This window comes from Bactrocera latifrons, unplaced genomic scaffold (genome assembly GCF_001853355.1).
Source record: "Bactrocera latifrons isolate USDA-ARS-PBARC rearing strain unplaced genomic scaffold, ASM185335v1 scaffold_89, whole genome shotgun sequence".
NCBI lineage: Eukaryota > Metazoa > Arthropoda > Insecta > Diptera > Tephritidae > Bactrocera > Bactrocera latifrons.
This window is the reverse complement of record NW_017537589.1, coordinates 990,396-1,014,181: the sequence shown is the minus strand read 5'-3', so window position 1 is coordinate 1,014,181 and position 23,786 is coordinate 990,396. Positions and strand designations below refer to the sequence as shown.

At 35.6% G+C, this 23,786-nt stretch overlaps 6 protein-coding genes and 1 pseudogene across 8 annotated transcripts; 1 reads left to right on the top strand and 6 right to left on the bottom strand.

Annotated features, from left to right (window-relative positions):
- Positions 1-269: 269 nt before the first annotated feature.
- On the bottom strand, positions 270-1,464 carry LOC108977410 (anionic trypsin-2-like). The gene is made up of 3 exons (XM_018947079.1): positions 1,132-1,464; positions 791-1,067; positions 270-733 (listed from the first exon to the last, which is right to left on the bottom strand). The coding sequence occupies exons 1-3, from the start codon at positions 1,419-1,421 to the stop codon at positions 383-385; spliced, it is 918 nt and encodes a 305-aa protein (XP_018802624.1). The 5' UTR covers positions 1,422-1,464; the 3' UTR covers positions 270-382.
- Positions 1,465-2,957: 1,493 nt separating this feature from the next.
- Positions 2,958-4,041, bottom strand: LOC108977404 (anionic trypsin-2-like). The gene is made up of 4 exons (XM_018947070.1): positions 3,709-4,041; positions 3,562-3,646; positions 3,370-3,444; positions 2,958-3,308 (listed from the first exon to the last, which is right to left on the bottom strand). Exons 1-4 carry the CDS (start codon positions 3,996-3,998, stop codon positions 2,958-2,960), a joined length of 801 nt encoding a protein of 266 aa, XP_018802615.1. The 5' UTR covers positions 3,999-4,041.
- Positions 4,042-5,600: 1,559 nt separating this feature from the next.
- LOC108977403 lies at positions 5,601-6,894 on the bottom strand (annotated as a pseudogene).
- A 2,021-nt stretch (positions 6,895-8,915) lies between these two features.
- On the bottom strand, positions 8,916-9,897 carry LOC108977408 (S-phase kinase-associated protein 1). 2 transcript variants are annotated; one of them, XM_018947077.1, is made up of 2 exons: positions 9,712-9,897; positions 8,916-9,615 (listed from the first exon to the last, which is right to left on the bottom strand). In XM_018947077.1, the coding sequence occupies exon 2, from the start codon at positions 9,598-9,600 to the stop codon at positions 9,115-9,117; it is 486 nt and encodes a 161-aa protein (XP_018802622.1). In that variant the 5' UTR covers positions 9,601-9,615; positions 9,712-9,897; the 3' UTR covers positions 8,916-9,114. The 2 variants fall into 2 exon arrangements, with proteins under 2 accessions (XP_018802622.1, XP_018802621.1); XM_018947076.1 differs by having other exon boundaries at positions 9,728-9,897.
- A 386-nt stretch (positions 9,898-10,283) lies between these two features.
- On the bottom strand, positions 10,284-10,930 carry LOC108977415. The gene is made up of 2 exons (XM_018947084.1): positions 10,736-10,930; positions 10,284-10,674 (listed from the first exon to the last, which is right to left on the bottom strand). Exons 1-2 carry the CDS (start codon positions 10,891-10,893, stop codon positions 10,497-10,499), a joined length of 336 nt encoding a protein of 111 aa, XP_018802629.1. The 5' UTR covers positions 10,894-10,930; the 3' UTR covers positions 10,284-10,496.
- A 315-nt stretch (positions 10,931-11,245) lies between these two features.
- On the top strand, positions 11,246-18,036 carry LOC108977418 (histone-lysine N-methyltransferase Suv4-20). 2 transcript variants are annotated; one of them, XM_018947094.1, is made up of 3 exons: positions 11,246-11,715; positions 12,840-13,507; positions 13,608-18,036. In XM_018947094.1, the coding sequence occupies exons 2-3, from the start codon at positions 12,902-12,904 to the stop codon at positions 17,502-17,504; spliced, it is 4,503 nt and encodes a 1,500-aa protein (XP_018802639.1). In that variant the 5' UTR covers positions 11,246-11,715; positions 12,840-12,901; the 3' UTR covers positions 17,505-18,036. The 2 variants fall into 2 exon arrangements, with proteins under 2 accessions (XP_018802639.1, XP_018802640.1); XM_018947095.1 differs by lacking the exon at positions 11,246-11,715 and adding an exon at positions 11,806-12,559.
- Positions 18,037-21,434: 3,398 nt separating this feature from the next.
- On the bottom strand, positions 21,435-22,482 carry LOC108977409 (RING-box protein 1A). The gene is made up of 3 exons (XM_018947078.1): positions 22,099-22,482; positions 22,010-22,037; positions 21,435-21,865 (listed from the first exon to the last, which is right to left on the bottom strand). The coding sequence occupies exons 1-3, from the start codon at positions 22,174-22,176 to the stop codon at positions 21,645-21,647; spliced, it is 327 nt and encodes a 108-aa protein (XP_018802623.1). The 5' UTR covers positions 22,177-22,482; the 3' UTR covers positions 21,435-21,644.
- Between the last annotated feature and the right edge of the window lie 1,304 nt (positions 22,483-23,786).

Below are 23,786 nucleotides of genomic sequence, written 5' to 3'. Positions count from 1 at the left end.
TGTATAAATTATTTATGTACGTTATGCCTTTAAAGCTTGCTGTTAGACGAAGGCAGCAACTGTCGTCATCTAATTGACTTCCTATGAAATTAGAAATGTAAAATTGTGTAAGAGTCCGTGGTTTGGATTACATCAAAAACTTATATAACATTATGACACCGCTTACGGTAACAACCTGTTCGATACTGGTTCGGTAAAACACAAAGTCGATCTCGCTTTATTCAACCGCTCTCTAACACGCTCACCTGCATTAAAACATTGTCAACTCCTCACTCCTGTCTCTAACACATAAAACACTTTTCTCATAAAACATAGTTTAATTTAACTGTTGCAATAACAACAACCGTTAATTTTCTATATACATATATGTCTGTTATGCGCTTCACACACCTCTCATTAAGAAAATTTGTAATACAACTAGCAAAATAAAATTTACAGGTCTCAATGTACTGAAACCATTCTCACGAATCCAATCAAGATACGAAGTCACATTTGTGTAATAACCGACATGTTCGGGTATACCACATTTAACGCCAAATGATACAATACCCGTTACACTGCCATTACATATCAGCGGACCACCCGAATCACCACTGCACGAATCTTTCTCAGGATCAGCCAAATCGCCAGCACACATCATGCCAAAAGCATATTTGTCAGTTCTAGCGTCACAGTAATTGTCTGGCATTATATAGACATCGACATGTAATATTTCATTTGGCATCGGGCCCCTCTAGAATAATTAATAACTGCAACGCCTACATATTTTTTTATAAAAGCTTTTACTCACGAAAAAAATTCGACCCCAGCCAAGCACGGTGCATTTAGTATAGGGCGGTAATGGGTGGGTTTGCAAACTAATTCTCTGTACTGCAATACCGTCTTCATATATATTTTTCACCAACAACAATATACCAATATCATTTCGAAAAGTTAAAGGTTTGTAGTAGACGTGTCGTATAATTTTATCAACTTTTAAGACTTGTGTTGTCTCAGTTGGTACCAAACGCCTCGGGGTTCCCGCAACTACCGTTAAATCTGACGGTTTCAGCCGGATTCGGCTGTGGCTGCATTTATAGAAACGCTTATGTACTCATTAATACATTTTTAAACATCAAACAATTAGATTACCGCTTACAAACACAATGTGCTGCGGTCAGAATTACTTTGGGTGAGATTATGGAGCCGCCACATTTGTGATCATCTCCAAAAAACCATCTGTGATTGCTTCCTCGTATGGAGACAACATATTTTACCAAATTATCTATCTTCGGACGATAACCGCCGGTTATCAAAAATTTGTAATTTTCCTTGGCATCCTCCATTATGATCTTGCTATTGTTTTTTGCACAAAGATATGTTTCCAATCGCAAAATGTTGAACAAAAMTATTGACACTAAAATTTTTTCAATTGAACACATTTCTAACTTCTTGTGAATATGATTCAATAATAATAATAGTTGAATCATGCTTGATGTAAGACTCAACATCTCAAACTGTTATGTAATCGAAAGAGTTTTGTTTTAACTTTTCGCGACTAATATTTTGTTTTATTTAGAATCTTTTATTATTATTAAATGACAACTAAATTTGCTCACAAAACCAATGATGTTAAAGTACAATGAAAAATATTATACCTAATTGATCCCACCTTCATAATCAATTCAATCGAAAGGGGCGATCTAATGGTTGATATATTCTTAGTYYCCYACATTGTTTTCTAATAAYTAGCWGTTATATCGGAAATACATACGTTAGCATGGTTCTCCAATCGAGAGAGGCTTACAGCTTCGTAAACCTTAACCCGAGCATCCTCCATTATGATCTTGCTATTGTTTTTTTCACAAAGATATGTTTCCAAACGTAAAATGTTGAACAAAATTATTGACACTAAAATATATTTCATAGAACAATTTCTTATAAACAGGATTCAATACTAATTAAAATAATTGAATTATGCTTGATGAGTATACAAATCAAATTGATATTATGTGTTCGAAATAGAAAAGGTGAAAAAGTTCTAAGTTCGGCTGAAGATGAGTTTCCGGTACGTTTGTCAGCATAATCGAGATTCTATAGCTAATATTGATTGAATTCCGAAGGCAACCGAATATACATTGCCAAAATTGGCCTAAGGACAGTTATTCCGGCAAAATTACTCTGTTTGGATTGGTATGCTCGTGATACCATTTAAACTCCACCTGGTTAGGTGATACATTGCAATAGAAGGAGCCATCTTAAGACCTTCTCATTCCACATGATGACAACACACAACAAGGAGAATGATTGCCAGTTTAATTGTCCAACTTCTTTACGCCCACTATCCAATTTAGAACCAGGTTCCATTAAAGGTTTCTTTCAAAATTGTTTGCCCACAAGTGCCTTTTACTACTGCGATCCCCTATGCTAAATTATTGTTTTATATCTTAATTTAGTGCTTAGTTAAGGAACTTTATAGGTTTTCGGTTAATGACAATTTGTGGGCATGTCAGTAGTAAGTTTCTTTTTATGCCACTGATCGTGGAGGATGATGAGGAGTCGGAGTCTGATGTAGACGATGACCGGGGGTTTCGGTCTCTTCGACTAAGCAACTCAACACTGAAGTTGAATAAGGTAATAAGGACGCGTTGTTGGCAACATACAAGTCAATCCCTCGATCTGTCATTAAGAATACATCATCGATACATCCATCTGGTGTTGTAAAACGCTGACGAAAAAGCTTCAGACGTGTCAGAACACTGCACTCCCTATCATAACATGATGCTTCCTCATTGCATAAGGCACACAATATAAAATGCTTTCGCAGAGATTATTCCTGCAGTCTTTTACTTGAAGCGGAACCGTCTTCTAAGAGCATCAAAAGGTCAATAACACCTTCCCAGACTCCCTTTTAGTGAATGGCATACTTGGCATTGAAGCACAACCAATAATAACTAATATTCATATTATTTTTTACTTCACATTCCTTCTATTATGAAAACTTGTAAGACAATTAGCAAGATAAAGTTTACAGAGCTTAATTTACTGAATCCATTCTCACGAATCCAATCAAGATACGAAGTCACATTAGTATAATAATCAGCACGGTAGGGTAAACCACAGCCAAATCCAAATGATACAATACCCGTTAAATATCCATTACATATCAGCGGACCACCTGAATCACCAGTGCACGAATCTTTCTCAAAATCAGTCTCATCCCTAGCACACATCATGCCAAAACCAAAGTGTCTATAACTAACTTTACAGATTTCGGTTGGCAAAATATAAGTATCAGCGTGTAATATTAAATCTGGTATTGGACCCAACTAACATATTTATTTAATTAATAGTACAGATTGGTATTGATTTAAAATAGGTTTTACTCACGGTAAAAATTCGACCCCATCCAAGGATGGTGCATAAGGTATACGGAGGCAATATGTTGATTTGCAGATTAATCCTCTGTGCTGAAACACCGTCTTCATATATATTTTTTAACAACAATAACAAAGCAATATCATTTCGAATAGTTATAGGGCAATAGTAGATATGTCTAATAACTTTATCAACTTTTAATACTTGTGTTTTTTCAGTGGCTACTAAGCGCCTCGGAGTTCCAGCTACTACCAATAAATCGGACGGTCTCAATTCTATTCGGCTATTGCTGAATTTAGAGAAGTATTATATACTTATTCAGATTTTTTTACACGAACCTCAAATTATTACATCATACAAACACAATGAGCTGCGGTCAGAATAACTTTGGGTGAGATTATGGAGCCGCCACATTTGTGATCATCTCCAAAAAACCATCTGTGATTGCTTCCTCGTATGGAGACAACATATTTTACCAAATTATCTATCTTCGGACGATAACCGCCGGTTATCAAAAATTTGTAATTTTCCTTGGCATCCTCCATTATGATCTTGCTATTGTTTTTTGCACAAAGATATGTTTCCAATCGCAAAATGTTGAACAAAACTATTGACACTAAAATTTTTTCAATTGAACACATTTCTAACTTCTTGTGAATATGATTCAATAATAATAATAGTTGAATCATGCTTGATGTAAGACTCAACATCTCAAACTGTTATGTAATCGAAAGAGTTTTGTTTTAACTTTTCGCGACTAATATTTTGTTTTATTTAGAATCTTTTATTATTATTAAATGACAACTAAATTTGCTCACCAAAACAATGATGTTAAAGTACAATGAAAAATATTATACCTAATTGATCCCACCTTCATAATCAATTCAATCGAAAGGGGCGATCTAATGGTTGATATATTCTTAGTTTCCCACATTGTTTTCTAATAATTAGCTGTTATATCGGAAATACATACGTTAGCATGGTTCTCCAATCGAGAGAGGCTTACAGCTTCGTAAACCTTAACCTGAGCTGGGTTCTTTTAATTTTCACATCATCTCTTCATATCTGTCTCTTATCAATTGTAAGCTCCAGATATTTTTCGCTTGTGCATGTTGGAAGTAACTGTCCATATAAGGCCACTTTTGAACATATTGCGTGCCTAAGGATATACACAACTTGTATGGACTTTCCAATATTTACGCCAATATTCCAATCCGCATCTTGTTATCCTTAATGGTTGTTGATAACAGTCTGCATGGTATATAGATTGCAGGATATTAAACTATTGGCCTGAAGCACTTGGTTGTAGTGTAGTCCTTTTAGCCTGGTGTGGAAAAAACTCGACTAGGGATCCTCTTTTATGATATACACCACCACCAATATCGGTTGTTACTCCACATTTTAGAGGAATCTTTGCTATGTACTACTTATTCTTGACGATTTCTATTTCTCAAAGGGGTTTTTTGTCCACTGTGTGGTTTGTTGGCTTTAGGCCTTCCTTATGAATTGCTTCTGGTATTGACGCTATGCTTCCGCATAAGCTGCTAAACTTTGATCGTTTTACTACCTTTAGTTCTATCGTTTCTCTTCGCTCTATTAAACCATTTCCACCTTTCTTTTCTTTGGCTTTGGAAACTTGCAGTCCGAGTTAAATACTTCTATTTTACTATTATTTAGGTTGTCTACTTTCTGTTGCGGTTATTAGAGATTTATCGCTTTATTCATTAACAACAAAGATTTTCCTAGGCTATCAATTAATAACCCTGGGGAGTTTTCTACAATTCTGATATTGTTGATACAGAATAAATCATCCATTTAGAGATTATGCTCTTAGACCAGGTGGTTCCAGGTTGTTATGTCTAATACACCTTTGCTATTCCTACCATAATTATGAACGTGTATGTACTTTCCCCAATTAATGCTTTGATCTTCTCCTCTACTTTCGCACCATCTATTTTAGCGATGGGTGGGTCCATCTGACAAGCAAAGTCTGAAAATTTGCTGACTTCTCCAATGCTATAACCATCACTAATCTCGCTAGAGATGTGTGGCAAACTCATCGTTTTCTTCTTTTTTCATTTCACTGCATAAAATTAGATGAGTGAGTTTAATAGTATTTTCTTTGTGCTTAGAATTCGATATAATTCTTTTATTATTAGATAGAAACTATATAAGCTATTTTCAAAATATAAAATTTGGTCAGAAATATTTTCAATTAGTATGCGTAGATATTATTTACATCACTAGTCGTTCGTTATAAAAATTTGTAATACAATTAGCAAAATAAAGTTCACAGGTCTTAATTTACCTAATCCATTCTTACGAATCCAATCACAATATGAAGACACATTCGTATAATAACTTGCCTCGTCGAGTACAGCACAGCCCTAACCATATGATACAATACCCGTTACACTGCCATTACATATCAGTGGACCACCCGAATCACCAGCGCACAAATCTTTCTCAAAATGGTCCACATCGGCAGCACATTATCATGCCAAAAAAAATAAATCATCGTCTCTCTCTTTACAGAATTCATTTGGTATTATATAGATATCAACGTGTAATATTAAATCTGGCCTCGGACCCCTCTAGAATAATTAACAGTTGAAGTACCTATTTATTGTATAGTAGCCGTATAATAGCTGTTACTAACGGTAAACATTTGATCCTATCCAAGCACGGTGCACTTAGTATGAGGAGGTAATGCGCTGGTTTGCAGACTAATCCTCTGTGCTGAAACACCGTCTTCATATGTACATATTTTTTAGCAACATTAACAAAGCAATTTCATTGTGCATAGTCTCAGGGTCGAAGTAGGCGTGTTTAATAACTCTATCAACTTTTAAGGCTTGTGTTCTATCGGTAACAACAATTTGTAATTTTCCTTAGCATCCTCCGTTATGATCTTGCTGTAGTGACACTAAAATATATTTCATAGAACACATTTCCAATTTCTTATAAAAAGGGTTCAATGCTAATTATAATAATTGAATCATGCTTGATGTGAAACTAAGCAAATCAAATCGGTATGTATTCGAAAGTGAAAAGTTGAAAAAGTCTAAGTTCGGTTGAAGTTAGTTTGTACATACATACATATGCCTCGATGGTAGTCACTTCGTCTTGGGTGTGGAGACTTAACTGCTTGGTCTTCACCACTATTCAAGGATCGCCGGGTTTCCTGCCCTTTTCGACGAATATACACGGGAAGACTACTGTCCCTCCACCACGGCAGATGTTTTATATAGGCCTCGAACCCGACCAAGGTGACTAGGGGGTCCCTATGCACCCGAACCAATTGGAACCAAAAATTAAATGCAAAACGCATTTATGCTTTGGGGTGAGGTTAGGCCTTCGCAGGCAGGTACTCACGTAAACCACAACGACTTTCTGTCCCTCCACCAGCCAAAAGTTTCCGAAAGAAGAAGATAGTTCTTCTGTACCTCGTTTTGTCTTCAGAGGCCGCTTAACATAAAATAAATCGCTAAAATAGCAAGCAGACATACTCTTGAAGAGATGCGGAAAGCGTCTCATCTTCTATATCTTCAAATCAAAGATACGAGAAGAGACATCGACTAGACAACAGGAGATGTCAACTGTGCCGAAACAACATACACAGGCCTACCCGAAGATACAGCTATCCTGAGGCTAGAAAAGTTGTCAGGGTAGCAATGCTTCCAAACAAGTTTCTGCCTCCGAAAGAGCTTGCCAAAAGCGATGAGGCGTTTATAGGTCTAATGTAGCAGTCATGGACTTCCAAAGGTCAGGTAAGAGGAATAAAAGATAAATCCACACTAGTTATATAGGATCTCACCTGCAAGAACCCTAGAACATGTATCTCTGTATTTCAAAATTTATAAGTAGAGATCAGACTCCAAAAGTAATTGGTGCGAGGATTATTAAGGAGGATAACTACATTAAATCGATCAATCCCTCAAGATCCGAGGTCTTTTAAGAGCTTTAGGATTGAACGAAATAATGTCAAAGAATCAGAAGGCACAATAGTTCTATGGTCGCAGTTTCAATTCTACCAATATATCCATCTACCCTCAGCGACTATATTAACTGGGCGAAAGATTATAGACCGTACACTTGACAGCCTCCTTTACTTCGTAAAGGGGCGCGATTATTGCCAAAGTATCAAGTCACTAGCCGGAAAAACCTGGGGAAAAGCAGCCGGCCGACTGGTCATTATCTACATAACACTTGTATCGTCGGCTGGACTAAATTTAGACATGCACTGACCGTCATTCACAGTGGAGCCATTAACACCTTCACCAACTCCCTATCAGTGAATGGTATACTTGAAGTTAAAGCAATTCCTAAAGCAGAAAAAGAATCCGAGTTGCCCCGAGAGTATTTGTGGATATTGAGCAGGTTAAACTACAGAGAAATATACATACATATGTCCTGCGTGCAAAGAGTTCTCTCATGATTCTAACCACCTTTTTGAATGCATATTGAATCCTACTTACCTAAGACCCGTCTCCCTCAAACCCGTCGATAAACTTGGTTTCCTGGGTCAGACTACTTTCTCCTGTTAGATGACTGCGATGACCATTAAATGTTTTCCTTCAAGTCTCCCCTTGTATACCCCGACATAACCAACTTATGTCCTGCATACAATGGTTCATCGTGCGATTCTTATCACCTTTTTGCATGCCTCAGGATGCCATCCCACTTAACTCTTTTCTCCCTGTGGTCCGAACCCGTCGAAAAAGCTTGTTTTTTGGGTCTCCCGTTAAATGACCTCGATGACGGCTAAAATGTTACTTTCCCCCCAAGCAGGGTCTAGGCACTCGTTACAGCAACAATAGCAACATTGCAACCAATTAACAGCTTCTTGGAGAGCAAAGGACGTGTGAAAATGTTCCGATCAAATATACTGGCTATTTTATATAGTATCCGACATTTCCTAATAGATTTTACAGATTTTGTGACAAACTCTTCTACAAAAAAATTAGAAGTTCTTCTAAAAAATGATGAAGAGGTCGTTGTTAAATCAATTCAGCCTTTTTATTCTCTTAAATCACTTCAACCTTAATCGCCATCATACCAACTTCTATGTATGTATGTATATCAAAATAATTTATGGTAAAAAATTAGGTAAAAATTTACAAGAGCGACTTCTCCCAAAACTTCACCGAATATTTCATCTTAGGAGGTATTTCAACTTGCTTTATATGTGTGGTATTGGTGCGAACGCAACAATTAATTTGATGGAATGCGAAATCGTGTATTTCGTAGAAATAGAAAATAAGGCATTTTTTGTTGTTGTAGTGACAGTAAACTTTCCCAAAAACAATTTTCAGGAGTGCTTCCGAGTTGACTGTTTGTGTCAGGTATCAAATCCCGGTCTGTTACAAAACTACTCTTACAAACAATATATGTATGTACTTATGTATATTTGAACTGTACAAACTAAAACAATCAACCAAAGAAATACATATTCAAAGTTAAGAAGAAATGTCTTAGGTAGCGTTAAAAAAAATATAATATTGGAAATAAATATTGAATACACAATCAAAATTATACCACAATTACAAAACTAGGTATTGTGTTTGGGGAAAATCAATTACATTTATTGCGAAATATTGTATTGTTATATATGTTAAGAGATTTTAAAGGAATCTCAGCAGTGACAATTCAAGCCATACAATTTTGATTCAAATTTTATACTGATCTCTCCTTTATAGCAATATTTTTTTTATACATTAGTTAATATAAGGGCTATTGTGTTTTGAATATACTACTTTATTTTTCCTCACACCACTCGTTCTCTTTACGCACTTGTTCCTCTTCTGCTGGCGTGAAATCGTTTTTGATATTGAAAGTTTTCCGGATCTCTTCGGGTGTTTTACCTTTAATCATATTTGCCACAGTTTTACAAGTTACATCCAGCAACCCTTTAATATCCAAGTAATTAGCGGCTAAAATTAGTTCGAAGAGTGTGCCCTGATCAACTTTCAAAAAATCTGCATCCCATGAGGAGATATCATCGGTACGTTTTTCTTTGTTCTCATCATCTTCGGTGGGTTGTGGATCGTCTTTGTGATACGTAGCCCATGTAAGTACTTTACGCAGTATGGCAGAATTCACATTAGGTAATGGAACAGTAGCGTTTTCGCTATCATCCATGCCACAATCCTCCAACATTGTCTTTATGGTACCTGAGCATTTTGCGATTTGCACGTCAGTTTCGAAGTTTTCGTTGTCTGATGATTGCAAGGTAATAGGCATCTTGATATTCTATTTCTGAAATTAAGAATAAATCAAATAATATATGTATACACACATGCACAAATGTTTATGGTATATTTAGAAAACTTTGATTGCTCTCTATGTTTTTACCGTCACCGAAACGCACCTTTCCTTTACAATTTATCAAAACTTTCAGATCTTGTATTCACGACAAAACGCAATGTAATTGCTTCAATATTTCCAAATATTTGGTTTTAAACGATGGCAACAGTCCTGTAAACCTAACAAATGAATTTTTGGGACCTTCTTGCACTGCTCAAAATAAATTCACGAATGACAAATGACAAAGGCGCAAATATATGTACATATTTCAGGGTTGTATTTACAATCTTGTTTTAGAGTTGCCAGAAAATTGCAAATATTCGTCTGGAAAAATATTTTGTTGTTTACCAGAATTTTTTCAGATAGATAAAAATATTTTTCTTTCCAAATATATTTTTTTTTTTAGTTTTCATTGAGTGAAATAATATGCAATCTTTTTTATAATAAAAAATTTTTATTGAAACTATTTGTATGTTCATTGAAACTGAAAGTTATTTGTGTAAACACTTTGAAAGATACGGTAAAGTCAAATAAAAAATCTATTACATTCGTCAACCCTACAACTCAGGTTTCATTAAACTCTTTACTTTTCGCTTTTGTTTTGCTGCTGTCAACTCGATTCGAATGAAGATGTAAATAAAAAAATTTATTTTTTTTTTTTAATTTTTTGTTCATTATATTCGGATGGAATTCGGACTCACGAACAAGGTTTTTCGCAGGCAAGGAACTTCTGTTTTTTACTACACAATGGAATGTAACACATTTCATATTCTGGCAATTTAGAACTACTTTTTTTTTTGTTTTTTTTTTTTATACAGTAAAGCAACAATAATCTAATGAGCCACAGTGCAGTCGTCATATGTCCACAAAAACGTGGAGGCACAAGCGCCAGTTCCAAAGAGCCGTACATGGTTATAACGTCTGGCAGCCCATAATGCGTAAAAGGCCATCAAAAGCAATACGATTAAAATGGACAAAATCAATTGATAAAAAATTGTCATTTTCCGATAGCTGGAAAGATATTGGCATAATGTCAGGAGAGCTCCGCAAATAATTAAATCTTGTAATTTACATGGATACTTTATTTTGAACATTCCGCATACGTGATTGATGACCGCATTCACAACATTTTACGTCATTAAGCGTTCGGAAAAGGTCTGCCTTTTGCTTCTCCTTATATTTACAAAATATATCACGGATATCGTCAGATAATTCCATTATATCTGACATATTCCAAGGATTTAAAAAAATAAGTAGAATAAACAACAATCACAAAAAATATATGTATCTTTGACGAATTGATATTTTCAATTTTGAGTTACTCTTCTGTGTTGCTAGATTACATGAATTCGTGCAACACAAAATAATAATAATGTATAATATCCAGATTCCTAAAGAAAACCGCGCAAATATTATGCATAACCTGTAGAATAATTATAGATAAATGTACAACGCTTGTAGATAAGCTTAAAATTAGATTGAGTAAAATTCGATAACATGCTTTATAATGGAGCAATATATTATTGTCCGTGTGTTCCTGCTATAATTGCTTATGGCAGACGATTTTTGGTGGTTTCGGTACGAGTTTATTATCGCGACGACGAACGAGGACAACTACAACGAAGTCGAAGACGCTGCTAAGAATTTTTGTGGTTTCTGTTTCTTTTTTATTCGTTGTGAAGTGAACGTGAATTCAGGATTCTATATATTTTTATTATTTTTGCGCAGCAATATTTGAGCTTATCTCTACTGATAGATTAAAGTGATTAAGAAAAAACAAAAAAAAAAAAAGATTTTATAGAAGGTGTAATGGCGTGAGGGAAGCGAAAACAAAGAAGTTGAAACTTCTGTTTTGTGCGTGAGAGCTCGCTCGGAGTTTCTCGCCAGCACAGACGGCTAGACAGCAAGACAGCAGTCTGAAAAATTGAACAGGAGGAAGTTTGGGTTGAAAAATAATCGGCTGTAAATTGTTTGCAAATTGAAAGCAGTTGAAGATATCTTTTAAAAATTTACAGATCTATGGGAGTTATTTTCATAGCGGCTTTTAATCTGGTAAATAATTGCAAAAATGTATTTATACAAGTAAAATTTTTTCGTTCTTGAGGATGGACGGTTTTTTTTTCTTGCATTTTCTCAATTTTGCTGTTGACGCTGGCTGGCAATTTTTTCCAGTTATGCCTGATCAATATAGTGTTATCTCGTTCGCACTGACGTGAATAGAAAAGTGTAGACTTTGTAATGCGATTATTCCCTTTGTCTTCAGAAGTACACATATTGTGATTGTTAATTGAGGTGTATTGAACGGGTACCATTTCGGCAGAAAAGCATTCGATATTAAGTGATCTAATTAAGTTTATTTGCTGTGTTCTTGTAAAACTAATCCATATTTATGGGTTCGAACTATGTAGTGAATGACTTTTGATTGAATTTTCTGTGTTTTTGTACTTTTTAAACGACGGAAAAGCATGTTACTGCAATAGTGGCATTGGTCGGCTTCGACAGCTGATGCGATTTCGCGACAGGGCTGCGCAAGTATCACGACACAGCGTGCTCCACTGCTAAACAGTCGTTTCGTTCTCACTTAAAGCTGAATACGAATGCGAAAGTTTAACCCTTTTTTTATCGAGTGCGTTCATTTTACTATAATTATAGCTACCGCTGACTTCTGTGACAAGATCGAAACAGGCATGTTAATGCTTTAACTTAGTGAATGAAAAATTAATTGACAGTGATTGCTATTTAAAAAATAAAGGATGGGAATAAAAAGTTTTGAACTGTCCAATGTTTTGTGAAACGCCACATTGCGGAAATATTGTATGCCAAAGGAATACCGACTTTCTATACATATTAAATATATTTTGGAGACAACGACAACTCTACCAGTCACTTTGGTTTTGTATGACAGCCAGTTTTTTTTATAATTATTTGGAAAAATCAATTGCATTTCTAGTTTAAAATAACTCTTGTGCAATAGCTTAGCATAGTTAGAATATTGTACGCCTTATAACATTTTATACAACTTACCAAAATACCTACTAAATGAGCCATATTTAGTTTCACCTTAACAGATCAGGGAAGGCAAAACAATGATTGCCAACCACTTTTAAATTGATAATTGTTAGACATTGTCATGTTTTGACATACTTATTAATTTAATTATGAATTTTTAATTACAGTGACTGTTAACTGTTAAGCAGGTGCCTAAGCATCAGCGGCAGTGACAGGAAGAGTGACAACAATGGTTGTTGGTTCGAATCATCAGCGGCGTGGTGGTGGTGAAACTGGCAGCAATAGCAAAAGCGGAAATTCTTTGTCCAACGCAGTCTCATCCACCTCAAATAATAGTACGTCTAGTTACCACCATTCAGCGCATAACACAGGTCATCATAATACTAGTGGCAAAACAAATTCGATGTCTTCACATAATAATGGCGGAAGTAATGCCCATAGCAGTTCAAATGGTCATGCCCAACAGCAGAGTATATACAATGCATATACAAACGGCTATCATTTAGGCAGTACGATTGGTGGCACAAATGGAGCTGCTAGTAATAGCGTTAGTCGACTTTCACAGTCGACGGGGATGACACCAAAAGAACTTTCCGAAAATGATGACCTAGCAACTTCACTGATTTTGGACCCGCATTTGGGTTTTCAGACGCATAAAATGAACATTCGATATCGTCCACTCAAAGTGGACAGTGCTCAGTTAAAGGCTGTAGTGGACGATTTTATTGCAACACAAAATTATGATGTGGCGGTAAAAAAGATATTTAATGGCCCTTGGATACCAAGAAGTTTTAAAAGTAAAAACAAAATAAGTTTCAAACGACTACACGATCATGTAAGATTTTTTATTCCATGCTAAAAATATATTTGTTCAATAAAACTTCATAATAAACATATTTTTCTTTTATTAATGTTTACCCATATAATATTTTCAGATAATTCGTTATTTACGTGTGTTTGATAAGGACAGTGGTTTTGTAATTGAGGCATGTTATCGTTATTCACTCGAAGGTCAGAAGGGTGCCAAAATCAGTTCGACAAAGCGGTGGTCAAAGAATGATAAAATCGAATGCTTGGTTGGTTGCATAGCTGAGTTGTCTGAAGCTGAAGAAGCTGCTTTATTGCATACAGGCAAAAATGATTTTTCTGTTATGTACAGCTGTCGCAAAAACTGTGCCCAGTTATGGCTGGGACCTGCTGCTTACATAAATCACGACTGTCGGGCGAATTGTAAATTTGTTGCCACTGGACGCGATACCGCATGTGTGAAAGTGTTACGCGATATTGAAGTTGGGGAAGAAATTACCTGTTTTTATGGGGAGGACTTTTTCGGCGATGGAAACTGTTATTGTGAGTGTGAAACTTGTGAGCGGCGAGGAACCGGTGCATTTGCCGGTAAGGTTATAAACGGCCACACTGGCAGCGATGCTGGTGCCTTAGCAATGGGTTTAAGTGGAGCTTGTGTAATTGGTATAAACTCACATGATCCCTCTGTAAGTGGCGGTTATCGATTACGTGAAACTGACAATCGTATAAATCGTATTAAAAGCCGTGCCAACTCTACAAATTCAACACACCTTGATACAAACACGTGTGCGACGAACGTATCCACAACTACTGAAAGCTCTGCAGGGGCTCAGATTGCCAAGAAGACGGAAAGTGACGCCGGTGTTGCTATGGAAGTCCCTAATTTAGAAACAATGAAGAAACAACAACCTACTGTGGTAGTCACCCCGTTAACGATGAAGGAATTGCGACAAAAAGGTATGACCAAATATGATGCTGAAATGATCATGGCCAACACATACCAACGACATCACCATCATCAGCAGCATCACTCTCATCAACATGTACTGCATCAAGATATTAATGGCAAACATTCTGCATCTGATGCCATATCAGGTAGTAAAGTAGGTGGTAGCAGTTTTAATGTAGGGAGAGAATCGCTACGCAAATCGGCACGAGTAAACAGCACCAGCAGCACGATATCTTCTGGATCAGCGGACGAACTTTCTGTAAGTGCCGCAACAGCTGTGTCCCGTAACGTCAGCACCGGTGCTGTGGCCAAAGCGAATGCAACTAGCTCGGCGGCCGAACCAAAGTCGGGCGCAGCCACTACTGTGGCACGACGGCCAATACGAAAAAATGCTGGCAATGTGGCGAATAAAACTAATTCGAACAACAACAAAACAAGTGGCTATATTACACGTAGCAGTAGCAGCAGACAAACGCGTGCTACAGCAGCGGAGTGTGCAGAGGAAACTGAGGAATGCTGCGATCAAAGGGATACAAATGATTTAAATGAAATGGATGAGGAATTTGATAATAACATGGAACAACAACAACGCATCGACACAGCAATTGATGTTGCCAGAACAGCAATAGTTGTGGAAGACGATAAGGTCGAACTGCTTAAGGGCACCGAACGCCAGCGATTTGACAAACCAATACGCCTGCGCAATGGACTGACCCGCGCCGCCGCCGCCGCAACTTTTCATAACAGCGGCGGGCGTATACTGCGCAATCACCATCAGCATCAGTCGACTGTACACAATAGTGATATTACCGCGTCAAGCATTGGCACGGAATTAAAAACAACTGCCACTGATGCCCATACGAATCGTAATATTTTTAACAGTAAAAATAGTTCTAACAATATTAGTAGTTTAAGTAGTAATTGTAGTAGTAGTAGTAGTGCTAATGATTCAAATGAGTGCTTTAGCGGAATTGCGGATAGGTTGCCGGGCAGCAGACACTATGCTAACACAGCCACTATGCAAGAAGTTACCAACTTTGACCCAAGCTCGGCACTTTGCCATGCTGACGGTGAGAATGGTGTGAATGCCACAGGCACCACTCACAATAGAAATAAAAGTATTAGTCCAAGTTATCGAAAAAATTTAATAGATTCATTTCAAGAGGCGTCAGTGACACAAGCGCAAGAATCTATTGAGACAAGTCTTGCGAAAGATTCTATGCAAACACACGCACAACGTGCAACTCGTCGAAATCAGCAACGCATCGCTATTAAAACCGATATCAGTACAATACCAACAGCAAATGGCACTATAACAACGCGTAAGCGGAGTCTATCTCAGCTAACGGAACAACAAGTGCATGACGTTAATAATCGCAACGGTATCGATAATGACGTGCAAGACAAAGCTGCGACACACGATGCAGTCGATAGAAACTGCGCGCCTGTTGTTGCTGTTACGGCCATGGAAACACTCTTGAAGACACCAGAGCGGCGCTTGAAGTTGACGCTGCGCATGAAGCGTTCCCCAATACTCGATGAAGTTATTGAATCGGGGACTAGCCTGAGCGACGAGAGTAGCAGTTTTAACGGTTCATTCAGTCGTGCCTCATCTCATTCCGTCGAACCGGTGGAGTATGAGATTTTACGCATGGAAGGTATTTCCGAACACGGTGGTGACTTTGATAGCATTCCGCTAAAGCGTAAAAAGCGTCACAAAACAAACAAAGAGCACCATCATCACCATCGACACCGTAGTCGCCATCGGCAGCATCAACGCTACAATGCTGCTGATGAATTATCGCATAGTATGAATGTTGAAGTTTCTACCACGCCCCCGGCGGGTGTACCTGCCGCACAGTCCAGTCCACAAGCTGCTGTACTGCCCCCCCTAGCCACTGATGCTAACGGCTGTGCGGTGCACACGCCACAAAAAAAGCGACTACGTTTAATATTTGGCAATGAGACGCACACAATCGACATTCCAGCGATTAGTTCAAATGCTAGCCTAAATAGCACTCCGTTCAATACTAGCGGCAGCAGTGCCGAGTGTGAAAATGAAACGGGCGACATGAGCGAGTCTACTTCGAATGCAACCAACACAACACATTCGGCGGTGGCTGTCACACCCACGACCAGCACTAACGTCAGTGCTGACACCAGCATTAGTACACGCGCAAATGCATCGCTGTTGGCCAATGCTTCAACGCATTCAATATCATCCAGCGCACCTACCGAGCCAGCCATTTCGCCGCAATCGCATTCGAATTCTAATTCCAGCTTGTGTTCTTCGAATTCCACCTTCGCGTCGGCCTGCTCGACAGCATCTGCCTCCACATCGTTGCCACAGAGTGTGAAACACGACCAGCATGAGCAAAATGTTGCTTCTTTAACAGCAAATTTTGTGCACACCACTGTAGCGCCGTCTGTAACTAATCCGCCGTCGACAAGCGCGCCGGTAGTAGCAACAAATACTGTTGTGGTGGCACCGCCATTGTTACAACACAAACCGTTTCCATTGCTGCAGCATCACTTGCAGACTTCCGCAGTTACACCCAACGTTACAACACCACATAATAACTTTAGCGCTTACATGCAACATTCACTTGGTGGAACAGGCAGCGTCACTGGCTTGCCAAAGACTGCAACAGCAACTGCTGCTAGCGGCAACAACAACTGCATTGCTAGCAACTTGAATGGCGTAGCAGCTGCGCTGGCGCCAACCTTGTTTTTATCGCAGGCGAGCGTGCCAAAACATACCTTTGGCTCTTGTGCCTTACTGCCGCCCCCCACTTTCGCACGTAATTTAACAACCAGTGGTCACACGTTGTCCATGGGTTCTACAGCGATCACTGCCTCTGCTGCGAGTGCGTCACACAAAGCAGTTGCCAGTGCGTCGTTGCGTGCTCTCAATGCGTATACAACCACATCAACAACAACAATGACAGTTGGTACAACAACAGCAGTGTCTAGCGCAAACGCGCTAGGCGGTGTGCTCAGTGGTGCTGTTGGTGGTGGTAATGGTGTTGCCGCCACCTTAATGGTCAAAAAAACGACTGATCTCCTCATGAATTGACCTCCATTGTTGGCAATTGTTGTACATTGTGTTTCGCAAAGAGCAGTAGTGCTGTTGCTGCGTTTGTGGCTGTGTTCTTGGCTGGATAGTGTAGCTGCGGGCGCCAGGCGCGTTCCGTTTTCGGCATTTTAATCACATGTTGTTGCATTCTATTAAAGCGTGTTTAGTAGCTAATTATTATAGTTATTTCTATGTGTGTGTGTGCGCGTTGTGTTGTGTTGTGAGTTTGGTAGCGCTGGTTAAGCAACAATTGAAATTCAAAATTTTTTTTTAAAGAATAGTACGAAATGTTTTGCAGTTAGGTTCAAAGTAAAGTAATGGTTTAGTTAAGATTATTACAGGTTAAGTAAAATGAATTAAATTAATGAATAATTATCGACAATTAAATGATTAATTTCGTAAGTAAATATTATATTTCATAACAAAAAAGTTCATATTCAGGGAAAAATTTCGTAAGCTATAACTGTGGGTTTCCAAATAAATATTACTTGTTGAAAATTAGAAAGCGGTTTTGAACGCTAACCTTCCCAAATAGATCATACAAAAACGGGGTTTCGTTTCCTCGATAGAGCCGCTTGTGCAACACCAAATGTCTGGATTTATTCTTTATTTGCACATGTTGGTTTTTCCCAGTGAAAGCAACCAAATTTAATAATTCTTTCATCAATTAGACAAAATTTCGACAAAAAATAATTTCACAATTTTAAATTAATTTCAAACAACCACTATATTTAAACGGAATGGTTTGTGAAATTTATGTGTTTACCCATTATTTTCCAATTTATTTTCTTATTCTTGGTTATTCAATAATATGCTAAAATCATGCTTTTATATTATACATAATAAACATTTTTGGTGTATGCTTAAATCGAAAATATTTAAATGTTTCGAACTTCTATCATTGCAATTAAGATCTTTTAAAAAACTAATAGGAAAATAGTTTTTTTTTCTAGTAATGTTCAGCTTTATTAAATTTTTTTTGTTTGGAAATGTATCGTAACTCTTTCTTTCTTCATAGAAATGGTGTATTGTATGGATATGAATGATGTTGATCAGTTTTTCTTTTTTTTTTTTCTCTCTTCTTTTCTCTACTTTTTATATTGCAGATGAAAAACTTATAAATAATTATAAAAGAAATGAATTGAATTTAAGTAGCAATGCTAAAGTTAATGATTATGTAGATAATAATCCCTTTAAATTCTACAATAATCCATCTAACAGCTATGAACATGGGTGTATAGGTCAAAGCAACAACAACAGTAACAAACATGGATCAAACGAGAAGAACCAAAAGGGCCACAAACCAATTGCTAATAGCTTCTCAGATAATCTTTATAATAATAATGATATGTATTTGAATACTGAAACCACGAAACAGAATAGCGGTAGAATAACAAAAACTACAACAAAATATATTGATAGCGAAAATCCTAATACAAATAATAATTCAATGGTTAAGAAGTTACGTATAGAAATCAATCGAATTCAAATCATGTATAGTTAAATTGCAAAAAAAAAAAAAAAGAAATAGAAATGAAATAAGCATATTAATACGGAAGCTTGCATAAAATATGAGCCTCGAATGGAGTCCCAAAAATTGTAACTTTCCATTAAATGGCAATTAACAAAAGTTGAAAGTTGACCAATGCAAAAATAAATGAAAAAATCATTATTACTCAGTACATTAGTTAAAGCATTCTTAATAAATGTCGGTTGTGCAACCGGAAGTTGAAATTAATGAAATAAATAAATAAAATTGAATAGTAGAATGAAATGTAAAGAATAATAAAAATGAAAGTCGAGCATTAAGTCGGACATAAATTAGTATCTCAGCGCTGCCAGGTAGCGTATATTAATTATTAAACATAACTTTGACATATGTATATGTAAATAAAACAAACTATGTAAACATTTTCTCCAATAGTGTTCTAAAATCCGATTAAAATGTTACTAAATGATTTTAAATCGTAATGCATAAAATAAATTCTACAGAAAATTCAAAAAGTGAAATATATTTCAAAATATAAATGCAGGAAATGCTGGTAATATGCTATAAGAATATAGGGTTTCTAAGGAAAAAAAAAGTGAAGAAATGTGTATATCAATAAAATATTAACTTATTATTGAAAAATATTTGTCAAAATATCTTTATATCCTGTCGTCTGATACTTTTATTTAATGCAAATTGTCTAACTTGAATGTCATGCAATAACAATCAATCAAACGTCAAATTGGCTATTATACCGTTAGATTGCGCTCAGCTGCATAAACTTCAAAACTAATTGTACCCATTAATAACATTTTCGTTTTAAAAATAATAATAATTTTATAAATTTKTTTGTTTTGCATACCAAAGTCTAAAAATTCTCTAACTGTGGTGTAGAGAGCATACAATAGGAAAAAAATGGAATAAATTGTAAGTGTAATCATAAAACGGATAGTTTTGCATTAAGCTGATTTGTAAATACTACAAAACAATTGTGTTCTTTATATTAATATTATTAATTAATTACATGAAAACTGATTCATATAAAACTAATAAACGTAAAAGTAATCTTATAAATTAGCGCAATAATATAATGAATGTAAAATAGATAAAGAAAAACACTTAATGCAACAACAAATTAAAAAGAAAGAGTGATAAAATCAATAAAAAAGAAATCAATTGACCAATTACAAACAATTTGTAGAATTAATAATTAATTAAAAAATAAACAAAATATAATAAAAAGGAAAACCTTATTAATTATTTTCAAATTAAAATGCCAATGCATGTGCATTTCCATAAACAAGAAATACAAAAATATTGGTTTTAACATAATATCTAGTACGTTTAGATAATTATTTACGCTTTGCCAATATCTACAGTTTTAAGTTGTTTTCCATTATCTACGTATGTATAGCGATAATATATTAGATTTGTTTATTTTGTTCTCATAGTTTAACTTTTCACTTTAGTTAAATAAGCATACATACAAACTTTTAAGCATTCATCTCATTTAGTTTTAATGCAAAATAGAATTAATTTACTGATACTTTTACGGATTAAATAAAGTTTCATTAAATATTTGTATACATTAAAGAAATAAAAAGTACGAAAAATATACCAATTTATTATAAAGTATTTGTATTTGGCGCATGCTATAAAATAAAAGAAAAACAAACGTTAATTTCGATTGCACTGAAGCTATAATACCCTTCACAAATAAAAATTTTCCATACTAGAACTAAATTTTGATCGGTCAGTTTGTATGGTATGGTATTTATGTTATAGTGGTACAATCGGAAAATATATATCGATAGATTGTAGTTTGCATAATAATCCATGCAAAAGTTCTTAAAGATATCTCGTCAAATAAAACAAATTACTATACAAAGACTTAAGTACGACAGCTATTTGCAAAAATTGTCCAATAGATATTGGTCTATTGTGCCCTCTCCTGTTGTTGTTGTAGCTACAGAAATCTGCTGAGTTGATACTGTAGCATTCTAAAAAATTCCAGAAGCTAGCTAGGCGCAATGGACGTGATGTCTCCCTAGGGCAATGATGCTGGTTCAACAAATTGCTTGGAAGTCTAGATAGTTGTCCGACATCGGACAACCTTTTAACCAAATGAATAGCGTTTTGGAGAGAAAGGAACGTGTGCAAAATTTCAAATTGATAACCCAAACCCTGAAGAATTAATTCGCGTATATACAGACAAATGATGGGCATGGTTAAATCGACTAAACACATCACGTTGATCACCTATATATAGATTTTATATGGTCTCCGACGTTTCTTGGAAATTATGGCCTGTCCAAGGACAGGGAATTGGAAAAAACTTACTTAATTTTTTGCAGTTGCGAAGCGAGAAAGGAAAGTTACTGTGGACTTTGAGCGATGAGAATCTTCAACCAAGAATTAATATAATACATCGTTTTTATAACTTGGTATCAAATCCATATATTTTGCAATCATTTTGACAAACTAATTCTAAATTATTATTTAGCTTTTAACCAAGATAATTTTAATTTTATTTAATAGCAAATACAATATAAATTATTTGCAGGCGATATCAATAGCGCCTTTGAGGGTTTAAAGATGAAATAAAAAAGAGCAGAATATCTCTGTTATCGCGATGATATTATTAACGCCGCTTAGTGGCCATATTTCTGGAATTCCCATTCCCTATTGTCTAATGGACACACCTGTCGGGTTTTCAACCAACGTGAGATGCAATGAAAATGAAAAGCATGATTACAGACTCCCCAAGCAACAGTACATTCCTCGCTGGTAGCAGACGCCTGATTGGCCTGACATTCTATACACAAATCCATTATATGGTTACGGCAAATAGCGCAATTGTCTACAACAATATCTACAAATAGAAAAAATCGAAAGTTTTACTAAATTTATTATGGTAATTATTTGGAGTTTATAAGGACTTCAGTTCAAGGTTATGTAGTAATAAAGCAAATTACTACACACAAATAATAAGTAAATTTGATTATATTATGCATACCCCAGGCCCATAAAGCGACGGCATTCCACTAAAAGTTAAAAAAAGTGTATTTTGTATTATGTGTATATTAATGAAATATACGTGCTTACCTTCTTCACATCGAAACGCTTCTTTTCGCCCTTGCTACTTGAAGTTGGTACCTCGAAATCTTCCTCGTCGACCTCCATTTCAATTCGTTTGGGGTTTGTCCGCAAAACGATTTGATTCAAAATTAAACTTATATATTGCTCAAATTTGCTAAAATATGCTTTAATTGTTAACAATTGAAAACAATGCTCGAACAACAATGCAGTGTAATGTCAAATTTTGCATGCAAGATGACTGTCGCTTTGTAACAATGTTGCCTGCCAGAAAATAAAATTGTGTAAAATCATATGGACTGTTATTTATCACATATTAATCAATTATGAAAAAGGATTTGTGTGTAAAAACAGCTGCTTTATAACAGCAGGCAGCTTCCTTATTCATTTATTTCTTTACTGCTATTTTTTTTTAATAATTCTTGTTTGGGAGATATTCTATATTAAGCGTTAGCAACATTTTTTACTGTTTTCCCAGGCTACTGTTGACTACGGCCTTCATCATGATCAATGATGCCATATTAAATTAAAAAAATAAAAATTTTATTTTTCCTCTAGATCATAGAAATCCTTACGCCCAAGCGATCATTCATTAAATTTAAATTATTATTGCAAAATACCAAACAAAGTGCTACTTTTGAACATGAAAATCTTGTGGTAATGAAGACGAAAATTGTAATATTGTACAAACTTTTTCGATTATAATAAGCATCTGACTCGCCCTGTTTTTAAAATGACGCTTGTGTTAGCGCCAAGCCTTTAGTCTTCGCGTTATTTTTGCAACCAAAGATTGAATTGTATTGGAAAAGTGTTTAAATAGTGTAATTATAGTGAATTTTAAATTAATATAGTGAAAAAGTGAATCGCGAGTGTTTTTGTTATGTGTGTAGTGCAAAAATTGTTCAAAAGTAGTTTGAAAAATGTGTATAATCGCCAAGTAAAAAATGGATGAAACTTGTGCCCAGTGGTAGCAAGAAGATTCCAAGTTTGAATATTAACTGCAGTCGTTCAATCCGGAAATAGCTCAGTTATATGTTTCCGTTCATGTCTATACATGAATCGTAATCTTATTGGACCAATTGAGATTTACGAGAACATGTTGGATTTTGCTCTTGTAATGTCCTATAAGAAAATAAAGCTGAATTTACTTACATCAAGGTAAGCGTTTGAAAGGCAATGCGTTTATATTTATCTAATAAGATAGTTGTATTATTTGTACATTGTTGTTGTATTAATTTGAAACATAATGCTTAATTCACTTATAGCTATTATGATTATCTATTATCCCTCTTTGCCATATATAAAAAGTTTTAGGTCAATGCCCTTTTCTAGAAACGATGTTCATTGTAAATAAAACAATTAATTTGTTCAATTTAACATGGCAAAACTGACCGATTGAAGCGGTACGTACATATGTTTTTATCGCATGCGATATTTTCCTTGCATGAATTTTTTATATTGCAATAGAATTATTATAATACAAAAATAATTTTTTGTAGAACAAAGAAATTAAAATAATATTTATTGTTACCAAAAATTATAATTTAATGTTTTTGATAATTAAGAACACCTACTCAAAATACAAAAATAATTTTTTTCATATTTTAATTTTTTTGGTGAAAATGGAAACCTAAAAAATAAGTTTTTAAATAGTAGCTTGTATAGCAATTTAAGATGTTTAAAATTATCTTACGAGT

Excerpts from the sequence above, each read along its gene's own strand:
- LOC108977409 (XM_018947078.1), bottom strand. The coding sequence starts at position 22,176 with ATGGAGGTCGACGAGGAAGATTTCGAGGTACCAACTTCAAGTAGCAAG. Across the intron at positions 22,038-22,098 it reads AGCGTTTCGATGTGAAGAAG|TGGAATGCCGTCGCTTTATG; the intron begins GTAAGCACGTAT and ends TTTAACTTTTAG. Across the intron at positions 21,866-22,009 it reads CGTCGCTTTATGGGCCTGGG|ATATTGTTGTAGACAATTGC; the intron begins GTATGCATAATA and ends TTCTATTTGTAG.
- LOC108977404 (XM_018947070.1), bottom strand. The coding sequence starts at position 3,998 with ATGTGTTCAATTGAAAAAATTTTAGTGTCAATAGTTTTGTTCAACATT. Across the intron at positions 3,647-3,708 it reads GCTCATTGTGTTTGTATGAT|CAATAGCCGAATAGAATTGA; the intron begins GTAATAATTTGA and ends CTCTAAATTCAG. Across the intron at positions 3,445-3,561 it reads TAGCCACTGAAAAAACACAA|AGGATTAATCTGCAAATCAA; the intron begins GTATTAAAAGTT and ends GTTTCAGCACAG.
- LOC108977408 (XM_018947077.1), bottom strand. The coding sequence starts at position 9,600 with ATGCCTATTACCTTGCAATCATCAGACAACGAAAACTTCGAAACTGAC.
- LOC108977418 (XM_018947094.1), top strand. The coding sequence starts at position 12,902 with ATGGTTGTTGGTTCGAATCATCAGCGGCGTGGTGGTGGTGAAACTGGC. Across the intron at positions 13,508-13,607 it reads TCAAACGACTACACGATCAT|ATAATTCGTTATTTACGTGT; the intron begins GTAAGATTTTTT and ends TAATATTTTCAG.
- LOC108977415 (XM_018947084.1), bottom strand. The coding sequence starts at position 10,893 with ATGTCAGATATAATGGAATTATCTGACGATATCCGTGATATATTTTGT. Across the intron at positions 10,675-10,735 it reads GTTCAAAATAAAGTATCCAT|CTATCGGAAAATGACAATTT; the intron begins GTAAATTACAAG and ends ATATCTTTCCAG.